This window comes from Enoplosus armatus, chromosome 20 (assembly GCF_043641665.1).
Source record: "Enoplosus armatus isolate fEnoArm2 chromosome 20, fEnoArm2.hap1, whole genome shotgun sequence".
Lineage (NCBI taxonomy): Eukaryota > Metazoa > Chordata > Actinopteri > Centrarchiformes > Enoplosidae > Enoplosus > Enoplosus armatus.
The window spans coordinates 16,366,733-16,382,319 of record NC_092199.1 but is presented as its reverse complement, the minus strand read 5'-3'; the positions used below and the strand labels follow the sequence as shown (position 1 = coordinate 16,382,319).

General features: G+C 43.8%; 1 protein-coding gene across 1 annotated transcript; it reads left to right on the top strand.

Annotated features, from left to right (window-relative positions):
• Positions 1-8,335: 8,335 nt before the first annotated feature.
• get4 (guided entry of tail-anchored proteins factor 4) lies at positions 8,336-15,569 on the top strand. Its single transcript, XM_070927399.1, has 9 exons — positions 8,336-8,475; positions 9,630-9,708; positions 10,194-10,275; positions 10,699-10,848; positions 11,392-11,530; positions 11,963-12,103; positions 12,207-12,282; positions 12,591-12,663; positions 13,243-15,569. The coding sequence occupies exons 1-9, from the start codon at positions 8,336-8,338 to the stop codon at positions 13,332-13,334; spliced, it is 972 nt and encodes a 323-aa protein (XP_070783500.1). The 3' UTR covers positions 13,335-15,569.
• Positions 15,570-15,587: the final 18 nt, after the last annotated feature.

The following is a 15,587-nucleotide window of genomic DNA, read 5'->3' as shown; positions in this document are numbered from 1 at the left end:
TAAAACCACATAATTGGGACTAATTTTGAAAGATTTATTCTTCAGCAGGAACCAGTGGGTTTGGGTTTGAGTACCATATACAGAGCAGAGAAGTCAGACAGTACTGAGAGACGCACTAATTCATTGTTGGTTTGGGTCTTTTCATCAGATTTGTTCACAATAAGACAAATATATAATATCAGCAGGCTCATCCTTTAAAATATAAAACAAAGAGTTTAAATGAAGGAAAGGGCTTTAAGAGGGTCTTTTGGCCATGTTCCTTTCAAATCCTGTTTAATTAGTATTAATGTCATTATTAATGATGTCTAATTGATCCATGTTGGGCAATATAAATAAGATCTTCTGTCTTGGGAAATTTACATTATGATATAAAGTGTCCAGATAGGAATGCTGGCTTATGGACAACAATCTCTGCAAACAGGTTTTAAATATTCAGATAAAGATCATCTGTGAGGGAACAAACTCCGCTCTGTAACACCACAATGTGTATTATTATGGAAGCGTATTGCTGCCACGGCAGAAAAAGAAAAAACGGATCAGTATCACGTTATAACGTGAAAGGTTTACTGGCACAAAGACGTCCTGTGGGATGAATTAAGTGCTGTTATCACATTTACAGTTTGTAGCTTGAGTGTTCACTGGGCAGCTGTGTCATTTAGGGAAATCTAAGTATCAGAGCAGCTTTGTTATTAGCAGACACCCAATACTTAAATTGGAATCATTTTTAGAGACCCCTTAAAATGAAGCAACATGTACGTGTGACCTCTTCTATGAACTGTGAGCAGTTCTGCCAAAATGTTTTTTTCCTTCCCCTGTAAACATTGGAAATCGTCTTTCATGGTAAGAAAATATGAACGTAAAACCATCCAGCATTTTACAGGAAAAATAAATAAATAGTGAAATTAACATAATAATATATTTTTTGTGACCTCTTGGTGGCCAAGAAGACCCTCTTGTGAACCACAGCAGGAGTTAAGACTTTGTGATGAGCTTGTAGAACCATGTGAATATACAATACAGCACCTTTTTGAGAGCGCTTCTCTCTCAAAGCTGCTGGCTACAGCAGAGTCTTTCTACTCTGCTTGGTTTGCTCGGCCTCTTTTCTCGTCCCCCTTTTCAGGAAGAAGTTGAGCAGAGGTCGGAGGTTGGAGGTCGTCACGAGAGGAGGTTCACCTGGGCCGCTGGGCTGGGAAGCCTTTGAAGCTGGCCTACTGTAATGTAAATGTTGGCTAGCTGTAAAGTGAGTGTAAGTTTCAATCTAGCAAAGCCAAGAACTATTCACCCAGGATTAACTACTCTTTTCCAGAGTGACATCATTGAACGTTGTTCTGGATATGCGGAATGCGTTGATTTTCATTTCACGAGTCACTACAGAGCTCAGTAAAGCCGAGGGGAGCTGCAGATTTGGGTGATAATTGTCTGTCGGTTCGTCACCACAAGTGACCCCTCTCACATTTCGTCACTTGATTTGTTATGAAAATGTCAAATATAGGTGCTTTAATTTGTTGGCTTTAATAGCCATTTTTTATTATGGTGGCTTCAAGATGGCCTCTAAATAAAAAGTGCATAAGGCCATGGGTGGTGGTGAGATTCAGGATTTTGGCTCTCTGGAGCTGGGACCAGGCCAGCTCCAACACACAAGAAGTGAAGCTGTTGGCTTTAAGTCCAGTTGTAGCAAACACGTCCTGGCTGGTGCAGATGAACGTGGTACTTGAGTTGGATTTGCCCCATTTCTGTTGCTTTTCCTGCTTTTGCCTGATTGTGACTCTGTTCTAGTTTGTGAAACCTCGGTGAGACACATGATGAACCTTAATTTGGTAAGTTATGTTCAAAATCACATAGTCTTGTGTTTGTTTAAACAATATGTTTATTGATTTTTAAAAGTGTCTTGTATTAAATTGTGTGTTATATGTTGTACCTCCGGCTGTAAGTAGGCCTACTTTACAGCATAGTAACATATAGACCGTAGGCCTGTGCCTGGGTCAGGTCCTGTGACTGTGATGTCATAGGACCTGAAATTACAGTTCTATGGCTGTGATGTCATAGAACCTGACATCAGAGCTCTGGATTTCAGCCTGCACCTCAGTCTGTTTGCACCTTTTCAGATGAGACACAACCGTAACCTCTGATTAAGGAAAACTTTTATCCAAACGTTTGATTTTGACTTAAGTCTTATTCAGGGATTCATTCCTCGCACACAGAGAAACACAAGGTAATTTACAGACAGACTTCACACATACATACTTGTTGCCATGTCTGTTGTCAATATTTATGTTTTGTATCATATTGTTTTTATTAATTTTAGTATAATATACGTGCTTTCTAGTTTTTTGTTTGTTTATCATTTTAATGCATTTTAAGTCAAATGACAAATGCACACGCTGGCAATTGCATCTCCCAGCTGCCATTAATGACATTTTTCTATTGTTCATAGCGAACATAGTATACACCATCTGTAGTAAAGAGTGTGTGAATGTGCCAATGTGTGTTACTGACGTGCCCCTCTTGTCTTTCCACAATTTTCCAGTCATGATGATGAGAAGAAGTGTTCGCCTGCAGGAAGCAGGGTATTATACAGGTGGGGGGGGCCCATCTATTTCCTACAAGGAGATCTTGTACAGGTAAGTGTTTGTACATGTTGTGGACTGTATTTGCATATGCTGTGGTGTGGCAAGTCTTTCCTAACTCATGTTGCGTCTTTCAGGGTCTTTCGGAGGAGGACAAGTCATTGGCGTGGTCCCCACAGTCGGAACGCTACCAATGAAGACGAGTCAGTGGGCAGCTACGTCTCCATCGACGACTACCAAGAAGACCAAAACGCTGGAGACATCAGTAACAACAGTGACCCTCAGAACACGTCTCAGGCCACACAGACAACGACCAGGGGGACCAATCCCACCAGGTCCACCGTTACTACTACAACTACTTGGATCCGGACTACTAGGAAGAGGACCCTCAGGAGAAACGATGGTAAGCACTGCCTCTGGCCTGTAACCACAGCAGTTTACGATAATCCTTTATTAATCCCTCAGCGGGTAAATTTGCATTGTTACAGCAGCATACGGGATAGTTTGTAAGAGAGACTAGTTTCGGATGTATTAACATTCTGTTTGCTTCTGTCTGCAGTCAGAACATCGGGCAGCTTTTCTTGGAACGTCGTCAGCTGTTTCTTCCTCCTGCTCCTCCTGGCTTTTGGTAAGTGACTGCAAACGTTGGGGAAACGTGGGACAGCCGTTTTGTATTTTAGTCCCTGGTCCAGGTTTTTGGAGAGCTTCCTTGTCAATAAAAGTCATATTTCTAACCTTTTTTGTGCTCTGTGTCCCTCAGGAATCATGCACTATACAGAAATGCATAGGCAAATGATAGATATCCAGCAGGAAGTGCAGTCTCTCAGACAGCGGCTGAACACGGTTGTTCCACTGGCGGACACAATGCCGAACTTTGCCTCGCAATCTCTACGTAAGTCACCTTCATCACCCATGTGTCTCCTCGTGATTCATACCTGTGTATCATTGTGGTTGAATTATTTTTTTGTGATTGATTATATTATTGAATTTAAGAAAGAAAATACAAGTAAAATCAGATGGAGGTTGATTTCTAACTTTGCTCGCAGGTGCCAGAATTTTGCATCATTTATCTTCGGACACATATATTCCCCAAGAAGACGCTGGAATATTTTGGATCAAAATATACAACTGGTTGTTTTCATCTGTAAAACAGCAAAGAGTGATCCAGGTAAGAATGACACGGCCACATTCATAGATTTTTACATTGGATTGTAATGACACTTCTGCAACTTCTTGTGTCTGATATGAAATAACACAAACTGTGGAGGCTAAAATATTTCCGTTTCTCCCCTCAGGAACATTCAGCGCTACGTCCAGGACAATGCTGGCCCTTTGCAGGCGACCAAGGGCATTTATTCATCTCCCTGTCCCACCAGGTCTACATCACTCACGTGACTCTGGGCCACATAACAAAAAGCCAGTCCCCCAGTGGCCACATCACAAGTGCACCGAGGGAATTTTCTATCTATGTAAGTCCCACATTTTCTGTCATTATCCCCTAATATTATTATTATTATTATTATTCACACAGTGCAAAACATAAGGTTCAACTGATCTCTGTCTCTTTTTCTTCTCCAGGGAATGAGGTCCACCGATGAGGAAGGCACCTATTTGGGAACGCTAGTTTATGATGAAGACGGAGAAGCTCATCAGATCTTCGAACTGGCTGTAAGTATGATAGAAATGGCACAGTACAGCTCTCACAACAATAAGCAGAGATGAGTTCTTCCTGCCATATTAATTGTAGTTAAACAGAACCGTATTATAGATAGAGGTGGAGCTGCTGTTAAGACTGTGGTCCACACAGAATGTCATCCCTCATTTCCTCATTTCTGTCTCTTGTCTCTACCCAGAATCCGGACAAAGGAGTCTTCAAATATGTAAAGCTGCAGATCGAGAACAACTGGGGACACAGAGAGAACACCTGCCTCTACAGCTTCAGGGTCCACGGCCAACTCCCCCCGCCTGACAGCACTGTTCCTTAACCAGCCCCCCCCCCCCCCCCCCCCCGGTGTGTTTGGTTTTAACTAGATAATATATTTTTTATATAATATTATTATATTATAATATAATAATTTATAATTTATAATATAAACTATAAACTAAAACAATTACTTATATAACAATAAATAAATTGAATTGGAGCTATTTTGCTTTGTGTTTTAATTTTAATAATGAATGCACTCATCATTCATCCTTCTTCAATTACTTCAATAACTATTTATTTTTTATGTTAATTCTGTATAAACGGTGAGGGCTTTTAATCAGCCTGTCAGTCCTGTCACAGCAAATAACATCTTCTCTACTGGAACCACAGCAATCTTGTGTGACACCCATACAGTAACTCATTACTTGTCAGAACTTAACATGCGGTATTTTTAAACCATCACATTGTGGTGTTCACAGGAAGACCAGATGGTATTTGGTGGTCTTTTCTGCCACACAACAAATCCATGATAATTGAATACGCTGCAACAAATGCGTCCAAATGCAAAAGGTCCTCTTGGTAAAGCCAGTGATTATAAGCTTGACCTCTGTAGTACGCAGCTACAAGCGCCTCCACTGCTCAAAGTTTTGTCCAGCAGTGGTGGAAGAAGTATTCTAATCCTTTTACTTGAGCAAAAGTACTAATACCACACTTTCAAAATACTCAGTTACAAGTAAAAATCTTAAAAGTAAAAGTACTCACTGCAGAAAAATGTTCCTCTGTGACTGGTATACTATTATATATTATATCATTACTCATACATCCATGTAAAAGCAGCGTTTTACTGTAGTTGGTTAAGGTGGAGCTACTTTCAAACTATTTTGTATAGGACTGTAACTTGTGATTATTTTTCATCATGGGTTTGTAAAAAATGGGAAAACAGCGAGAAATGCCTTCACAATAACCCAGAGCCCAAAGTGCCACCTTCAAAGAAAAGACTCAAGTAAAGTAAAAGTACCTCAAATTTGTACAGAGGCACAGTACTTCAGTAAATGTACTTAGTTACATTGCACCACTGTCAGTCTGCAACATGTCCTACAGAAGGGATGGGTGATACATTTGCAAAAATGAAAAGCAACAGAAAGGACTCCGCACGGCTCCGGGAAGTGAAGAAGAGGATGGTGAAGAGGTTGCAGTAGCTGATGGGTCTTGACCTTGAGGCAATGAGGTAGTTGGTAGAGACAACGTGATGGAGAAGTGGAGACATTCAAGCTCCAGCTTAACACAAACCCTGACCTCTGACCTTCCATCTCGCCATCTGCAGTCCTGAAACAAACAATGGCTTGACTTGTTACAATGAACTGGGCTGTAAATATCAGACCCTCCTATCTGTCCTCTATCATTCAAGGTAATTTTACTCAGTGATCACGTCCATTGACTTGATGGGAGTACAACATAAGGTATCTGGACCAGACTCCATCTCCCCATCCTGCCTGAAGCGCTGCGCCGATCAGCTGTCTCCGGTGTTCACGGACATCTTCAACACCTCACTGGAGACATGCCACGTGCCAGCCTGCTTCAAGGCCTCCACCATCATCCCCGTCCCCAAAAAACCAGGGCCCACAGGATTAAATGACTACAGACCCGTCGCCCTGACCTCTGTGGTCATGAAATCATTTGAACGCCTGGTCTTGTCCCACCTCAAATCCATCACAGACCCTCTGCTGGACCCCCTGCAGTTCGCCTACAGAGCCAACAGGTCTGTAGACGATGCCGTCAACCTGGCCCTACACTTCATCCTCCAGCACCTGGACTCTGCAGGATCCTACGCCAGGATCCTGTTTGTGGACTTCAGCTCTGCCTTCAACACGATCCCGGCTCTTCTTCAGGACGAGGTCTCCCAGCTGAACGTGCCTGACCCCACCTGCAGGTGGATCACAGATTTCCTGTCTGACAGGAAGCAGCACGTGAAGCTGGGGAAACACGTCTCAGACTCGCGGACGATCAGCACCGGCTCCCCTCAAGGCTGCGTTCTTTCTCCTCTACTCTTCTCCCTGTACACCAACAGCTGCACCTCCAGTCACCAGTACGTCAAGCTCCTGAAGTTCGCGGACGACACCACCCTCATCGGACTCATCTCTGGAGAGGATGAGTCTGCCTACAGGTGGGAGATTGACCACCTGGTGACCTGGTGCAACAGCAACAACCTGGAGCTTAACGCTTCAAAGACAGTGGAGATGGTTGTAGACTTCAGGAAGAGCGCAGCCCCACCCGCCCCCATCACCCTGTGTGACTCTCCAGTGGACACTGTGGAGTCCTTCCGTTTCCTGGGCTCCATCATCAGCCAGGACCTCCGGTGGGAGCTGAACATCAGCTCCCTCATCAAGAAAACCCAACAGAGGATGTAGGCAGCTGAGGAAGTTTAACCTGCCACAAACAATGCTGGTTCACTTCTACACTGCCATCATAGAGTCCATCCTCACCTCCTCCATCACCGTCTGGTACACTGCTGCCTCCACCAAGGACAGACGCAGACTCAACTCAACCTCCCATCTCTTCAGGACCTGTACTCCTCCAGGACCCTGAGGAGAGCAGGGAAGATCGCTGCCGACCCCTCCCACCCCGGACACCATCTGTTCGACCCCCTGCGGTCCATCAGGACCAAAACCTCCCGCCACAAAAACAGTTTCTTCCCCTCTGCAGTCAACCTGACAAACTCACATTGACACCCCCCCCGAACACAAACACAAGATATACGTTATATTAACGTACATCACCCCTGTCCCCCCTGCGTTACATTAACGCACCCACCCCCTACTGGACACTTTATCTGGACACTTTACTTTATTCTGGTCACTGCACTGTTTGTTATTTATCTTATTTTTATTTTATTCTTATTTTACCTTTTATATTCTACTTATTTGTTATCGAAACAATAGCACCTTCAGACCACGGCAAATTCCTTGTAATGTATGTTACTTGGCAATAAACAGTTTCTGATTCTGATTCTGATTCTGATCAGGAGCTGGACATATTTCAGAAATTTAAAGGGGCACTCCACAGAAAGGTCGAGTCGCCATGAGGAGCACTGCTCAGCCTGTGAAAACAATTGTCTAATGTCCTCTGTGATTATCATGTATTAAGCCTGGAGATTTTATTTAAAAAAAAAGGCCTAATAATGGAAACATGCTTTGGTTGCATTATGGGAAATGTAGGATGCATGTTTTTGGAGCATGACCCAAAGCAACAAGAAGTCAGGATATCAGCCTCTGCTGCTTTTGAATGCTGAATAAAGAACACATTTATCACATAAATCACCCTTTTCAAATGAGAAGAAATGATGCATGTTCTTCATAAGCTACGATCTAAGAGTCAGTTCATGTGAAAGTGGGTTCAAGGAGTGAATCCAGCTAAAATAGAACAAAACACGTGTATTCTGTTGACACACTGTCTCCTGCAGTGCAGGTACTTTCTTTTTAATAAAGTACCTTGTGTTCTTGGCAATATGTCCCCTATAATGAATAAAAGGGAATGAATACTTGACTCGAGGGAGAGACTACTCGGACAAAACCTCGTGAAACCACGTGTGTGTGACCATGACCGCTATCTTCCACTAACCACCAAGTAGTTATATTTCTCTTAGTCATACTCTAACCATGCCCCCTTTCAGGGTGCACAGTCGGTCATAAGGTTCCATGAACTCTGTCCTTGTTTCCACTATCTCCCAACTAAATAACCACAACACACCGGCTACGGCAAGCGAAGAGGGTCTGTTTTGGTTAAAGCTTTCCGGTTTCCCACTGTCAACACTTGGCTCGAGCGCTGCTGCGGAGCGACGACGATGTCGGAGCAGGAGTCTCTGAGGTGCTCCAGTGCCAGAAACCGTGGAGGCGTACAGAGGGTCGAGGGAAAACTGCGAGCCAGTGTAGAAAAGGGGGATTATTATGAAGCACATCAGATGTACAGGACTTTATTTTTTAGGTAAGACCTCGTTTCACGTTCGTACGTGCAGTTGTAATTGTCATTCGGCTTTGGGGCCTGCCTGTTCCAGATCATTCTGCTGTCAACCTTGCTGCTATGCCTGGCCATTTATGATTGGGTGATTTTCACCGTGGACCCACCCACTCATGTTGGTCCGTGTGCTTGTATGGGCAGCTGTCGTGTCGATCTCTCACAGCCTCAAAATGGGACTGCTAACAACGGCTAGTTAGCTAGCTACGTGCTTAGCAACACAACTAATGATAGCCGAAGCCGAGCTAACTGGACTGCTAATGCAAGACAGACAGGCAGTCTGTGTTTACTCATTATAGGAAAAAATATGTCACATGTATATTAACAGAATATAGCGACTAACTGCTTTGTTAACAGTTGCCATTTCCGAAACGTGTGTTGAAACTGTCCAGCTGTGTTAGCATTTAGTCAGATAGCCACATACTGTACCGCCGCAGTCTGTGCTATGATGGCTAGACATGTTTTTACCTTGTATATTTATTTATTATAGTTACACCTGGTTATGCTTACATGACCATTGGTCAAATGTGCAGAATCTGGGATAAGTCTAGTCTAGAATTGGTTATGGTCTGTTTCCCAGTGTCTGTCCATTTCAGTGAGGAACATTCACACACTTGCTGGTGTACATAGCTAACTGCTCCAAATACAGTATAGAGACATGGATGCTGTTTGGGGCGATGACTAGATTAGTTGCTGCTAAACTGGTTGGATGTCTGCCTCGAGCGTAGTGCACTAAAGAAGGTGATTTGCTCTGAATCCAATCCAGTTTAAGCCAAACCTTCTCCACATCCCAGAGTGAGATTGGTACCCTCCTGCCTCTTTGTGATTGGCTCGCTCTTTCTCATGACTTAATGACCTAATTGCAGTATTAACACCTGAAACCCTCACATACATTCAAGACGAGAAAGTCTTTAAAAACTCCTGCGTCTGTCCTGTGGTCTTCAAGAAAGTCATTGCAACGTTCTCATTGACGCCTTGTTTTGTATCTCAGAGCAGAGCCGGCGTGCATGCATCTTATCTTGCAGACCCCATGTGGGGAATGCTCTTGAGTGATGCAAACTGGCCTCTTGATAAGCGGACAGCATCATCTCATGTGTAACGCTGACACTCCTATCTCCCATCAGGTACATGTCGCAAGCAAAACATGCCGAGGCCAGGGAGCTGATGTACAATGGCGCTCTGCTCTTCTTCAGCTATAACCAGGTACATGTTACACTATGTTTCTGCTTAGCAGGCCACATTTGTTTTGTTTAAGTGTGCACATGTTCATGGAAACACCCCGGTCATGTTTCACAATTGCTTTGTTGGTATTGTATTTATTGTCCACTTTTGTATATTTTATAATACCAGAGTAGCGTCTATAAGTCAATCACAAGTGACACAGCACATGTAAGAATATGCAGCCCTTCTTTATGTGCAAAAGAATGCAGAAATCTAATGTTGACATCACACTACTACCAATTAAACTGCAGGTAAACATTGTTTTTAGGGTAACTAATGCTGCACATCAGGTTTCTTTCGCCGTAATCGAAGCATCCACTCAGAAATCAGTTTTTAGTGTGCATGTGAAATAAGCCAATAAGGTGCCTCCCAGCCTCCAAGGTGCTCGAGTAATAACATCCAGTCCTCTTGAAAATATGGAATTGAACGCATTTTAAGAAACAATTTGGTTGTGTTTTCATCTCCAGCAAAACAGCGCGGCAGACCTGTCCATGCTGGTACTGGAGGTGTTGGAGAAATCTGAGACAAAAGTTGAAGATGAAATATTAGGTGAGTGGGCTTTTTAAAAGAAACATTTGCATTTTGTAATGAGGTGTTTAAGAGCAGATAGCTGCTGGATGTGAAAGTCACATGGGAAATTTGCCCTTGTGTTCACTGCGCATACATGCAGTGCATTTCATAGCAAGATATACACAATTTCAAAACACATTTAAGGAGCACCTTGTTTTCATTGACACTGAAAGATACATCGGAACACTTAGCAAAGTTAAAAAAAACTATAGAAATCAACTTTTCATGGGAGCAAATAATTTACAAGTACAACGTTAAAATGTTTTGGCTTTGTGAGCCGTTGTAAAGTAGGTGTTGTCATTGTCAATTGTCATGACACTCAGGTAAGTCCGCCTTGCAAGAGGACATTTCAGGTTACAAGGGACATTCTCTGATGTGTGTGTGTGTGTGTTTGCTGAGCAGAAAACCTGGCTAAGCTGTTCAGCCTGATGGACCAGAACTCCCCAGAGAGAGTAGCGTTTGTGTCCAGAGCCTTGAAATGGTCCACGGGAGGGTCTGGCAAGTTGGGCCACCCAAAACTACACCAGCTGCTGGCTGTCACCTTGTGGAAAGGTAATCGATTTAATCATTCAACATATAAAAGGTAGAGGATAATGACAGATAATGATAAATATTGAACACATAGTTGAGAAGCTGTAACCAGAAGATGTTTGGCATTTGTACTTGGTAATTGACTGAAGTCTCTCAAGTCATCACCCCAATTATCCACATATCTACCAGTCACAGTCATAAACATGCATCCATAAAACAAGCCTAACAAATCCAACTCAAGGGCAGCATATGATGTGCATCAAAACGCCCATGCCTGTTGTTTTCGTTGTAAGCCCACACACCAGCTGCATCATGATCCGTGTCAACCCACGCAACGATAGGCCGCTGTCCTCCCCCTGTTAACACTCCAGGGAAGCAACTATTTTATTCCCTTCACTCCACAGATTGGCACACCCCAGCTTCCGTCCATCCGGACTAGTTCTTCCGTCTGTATGGCATGTCTGGTGTGTGTTGCCACTAATATATCGGCCTTAATGTGCAAGCTGCTCTGTCCCTGCGTGAAAATGAATATTGTCACAATATTTAACATGTCTGTGTGTTCAGAGCAAAACTACAGTGAGTCTCGTTACCACTTCCTGCATTCGTCTGACGGAGAGGGCTGTGCGCAGATGCTGGTGGAGTATTCGGCGTCACGAGGCTTCCGCAGCGAGGTCGACATGTTTGTGGCGCAGGCCGTCCTACAGTAAGTGAGGCGTCACGGCCACACTTTGGAAAACACCAGTGTTTGTTTCTTGATATCATCACAAAGTAAAAAGCTGAAATCACCTTCCATGTTGTGTTTAAACCAAAAAAAACCCCCAACAACAGGAAATGTTTGGCCTCTGACCTGGAAATGAGCGCAGCGTTGGTCTGTGATGTTCAGTAGACGTAGCTGGTATTGATGCATCCTCCTCCAGCGTGTCGGCCTGCAGTTATATCATTTTCTGTCTGTCAGCAGCTTCTTTAAAGTGTCTTTGATCCCTCTCTGTGTTTCTGGTCTGCTGTCTGTCTCTCTCTCTCTCTCTCTCTCTCCCTCCCTCCCTTCATCCTTTCTGTCATGCTTTCTCTCCCATCTTCTCCTCTTTGTCTCTGTCCTCTGTCCTTTCCCCCCCTCTCTGAACCTCCACCCTCCCAGGTTCCTCTGCTTAAAGAACAAAAACAGCGCTTCCGTGGTGTTCAGCACATACACAGAGAAACACCCGTCCATAGAGAAGGGCCCTCCCTTCGTCCAGCCTCTACTAAACTTTATCTGGTTTCTGCTGCTGGCAGTGGATGGGTGAGGAACACTCAGACTTGATGCCATATAATAATGTCTGTTTCTGTTGTATGTGGGTAGGAATGTACAGTATTTGAAACGGTGCTTCTCCTTGTTTCTTCAGGGGTAAATTAACAGTTTTCACAGTGTTATGTGAGCAATATCAACCTTCCCTGAAGAGGGACCCCATGTATAATGAGGTGAGTGAATCATGTGTTTGTCCTTCAGGAATACACTGTGTGTATATATTTATATATATATATATATATATATATATATATATATATATACACACACACACACATGATTTGACTATAACCTTATTCGGGTTCAAAAGTATGAGCGTGTCTTATTTAAAATATTGTCTTACTTGTGTTATGGTGGAATATCTCAGTCCATGTAAACATTGTCGCTGTCTCCGGCTGTAAATCTGTTACCTGTCTTGCTCACAACCGTGTCTCCCTGTCCTCCTCTCCCTCTTCCCTCGGACATCTTCCTGCCACCTCAGTATCTCGACAGAATAGGACAGGTTTTCTTTGGCGTTCCACCCAAACAGTCCCCATCATACGGTGGACTGCTAGGTGAGCCGGCCGAGACTTCGCCCATTTGAGCAGATGTTAAATGATTATTCACACACACGTTTTGTTCCCTGCACGAGCTGATGAGACTCAACAGTCCCTCTTCACTCTGAATCGCACGTTTCAACCCTCAGGTTTTACAGATTAGGTGTGCTACATGAAATGTGTGTAATTTTAAATACACGAACGTATATTGTTTAGAATTAGTTTGACATTTTGGGATAATATACTCGCTTGCTTTCTTGCTGAGAGTTAAGAGTTGCAGTAGAGAGTTTGTACTGCTAGCTGTAGTGAGCTGTAGAGGTGCTGGTAGGCAGATTTTGTTACCTTTTTGGATAGAGCCAGTTTCCCTGTTTCCACTTTCTATGCTGAGCTAAGCTAACCGGCTGCTGGCTCCAGCCACATAATTACTGTACACACGTGAGAGATTGAATGAGCGTTATTTCCGACATGTCAAATTATCCCTTTTCTTAAAAATGCTACACATAATATTTATTTTGAAAAAGAGTCATTTTTGTACTGTGTCAACCATTGCGCCGCTGTATGCACAGAATGCTGATCACGGTGTGTCACCTCCTGTAGGAAACCTGCTGAACAGCCTGATGGGTTCGGGCGAGGAGGACGACGGGGCTGAAGAAGCCCAGGAGGACAGCAGCCCCATAGAGCTGGACTGAGCCTGCCCCCCTCCCCTCCCCTCCCCTCCTCCCGGGACAAAGAGAACAAACGAACACACACACACACACTCACACACACAAAAAAGAAAGAGGACGACCACACCGCCTCCCTCCTTCACCTCCGCGACGAGGACGGGGGCGAGGCGCCGGGTCCGTGTTTTCAGAGGCGTGCTGTTTCCAAACCCCCCCCCCCATCCAGTCTAAAATCAGAAGTATCGGGCCGCCAAAAACATCCCTCTCAGCACTGCCGGGACTGACTGCGCCAAACTGCAAACTCTTCCCGTGTTGAATTAATTGTTAATTGTTTTTTTTCGGTTAGTTTGGGGACTCTCCCTCTCCCTGCGAAAAAACCTGCTCCCAAGAGCTGGGAGCGGCCAGGAGAGCATCATAACGTTGCCGATCACCACATTATAAGAGGGTTTAGTCTCACTACAATTATCTGACTGTTTGCCAGACAGCCACACGGAGCTCCCTCAGAGCCACGGTGGTGCTGTTGTCTACCTTTCAGTAGTAAATTAAGTTGTACTTGTAGTCAAGGCCGCCGTTCAGTCTGTCACCTCTTTTGTCCATCAGCTACATGGACGAAAAGAACAACAGAGCTCTGTGTAAGTTATTAACGGAGGGCACCTCGCACCTTCAGTGTCAACCAAACGAACCCTCTCTGCCCAGTGGATGATAGCGGTGGCTGTCACGTCCGTTCGAGCGAATCACTGCAAACACACAGCGGTCTGAATATAAACAGCTCCATTGTCGAGGTCCCATTTTCTTTTATTGTGCACTTGCTGAGCTGCTGCGGAGCTCGTCTCCCAAGAGGAACCGTGTGAGGGGAAAAATCCAATCTTGGCATTTTTTATTTTTTTTGTCTGGCAACGAGGCGTTTGAAGCACTTCCGGAGATTGTGTGTTTTGCTTGCTTGTTGTCTCCCTACATGTCGCAGTGAAAAATAAAAAGTCCAAAAAGGTCTGCAAAGTGAGTCATTAGAGGAGCAAAATGAGACACTGTGAAAACCCGTCTTGTCGCTTTTCATGTTGTAAAACGCTGAGATCTAAACCAGCTGACTATATCTGGCTTAGTCTTTTTTTGTTCCACTTTGTTGTCCCTTTTTTGTTTTTTAAATTTCCGTTAAATGAGTCCTCTTGGAGGTGGACCAGGAAGTCCAGCATCAGTTCGGCCAGTGCACAATGGGAAGTGTGATTCATACAGTAGCTGCTGTTTGTCAGTGTTAACACACTCACTCTGCTCGCTCCCCTTGACGGCTTTCTTTCAGCGTCTCTCACGTCGTGTCCTCTTCTTGTCCTCTTTAGTGACATTCGATCAGCCCAGGTCTTGTCGGTCTGCTATTTTAGGAGGTTTTTTTTTTTTAAAAAGAGTGCTAACTGTCCTCCAGATAATCTTATAAAGGGTCAAACCCCCCCCCTTCCTTTGTGAAGTCAAATTTAACACTAGGAAACTAGGAACATCCAGAGGTCTTCCAACGTAGAGTAATGTTTATTTACTTCTATGTAAATGATCTGTGTGGGACCTATGGAACACCAACATGGCCAATACTAAATAAGAAATGATGAAATAAAGTCAAATATATAAATGAACCAATGCATAACTCATTTTTGGGGAATATTATTTGAAGTTTCCTATGCTAATGGCAAAAAAAAAAAAACTGAACTTCCGCAAAAAAGGATGAAATAATTCCATGAGAACTAGTTGTTTTATTAATGTATTTAATTACGTATAATGTATTTACAGCGCAGGCTAATTGGTTCCCTTTTTTAAACATTTTACTCATTTATTTACAGGATCATTTGTTTCATTGTTTCCTAACATCGCTAGTTTTAATGTTGGCCATCTTGGCATGCCATATAGGTCTGGCTGGCCCAGTGTCGTAGCGCCACAGAGGGACAGATGGAGTAGCGCTGAGTGCATCTGTCTCATGTTGGTGTTGGAGGTGCAGACGAGGAGTTGACAGCGAGATCTGAAACTGACATTCCCGTGATTCGGCTACAACAACAGCTGTTATGAAATGTCTCTCCTGCTCGCGTCACACAGGTTGATCGTTTCTTCTTCGCTAACCCGAAAGTCAGTTTACTAAAGGCCTGTCTGTGTCAGAGGACGCCGCCACAGTTCTCCATCGTCGGTTTCCTTTTGACGACTGAAGGGGAGTGTTTGCCTTTCCAATGATTCACTAATCGAGTAAAATAAACTACAACTGAGAAGAGTTTGAGAATGTCTTGAAACAAACATTGTCCTGTCTACTTT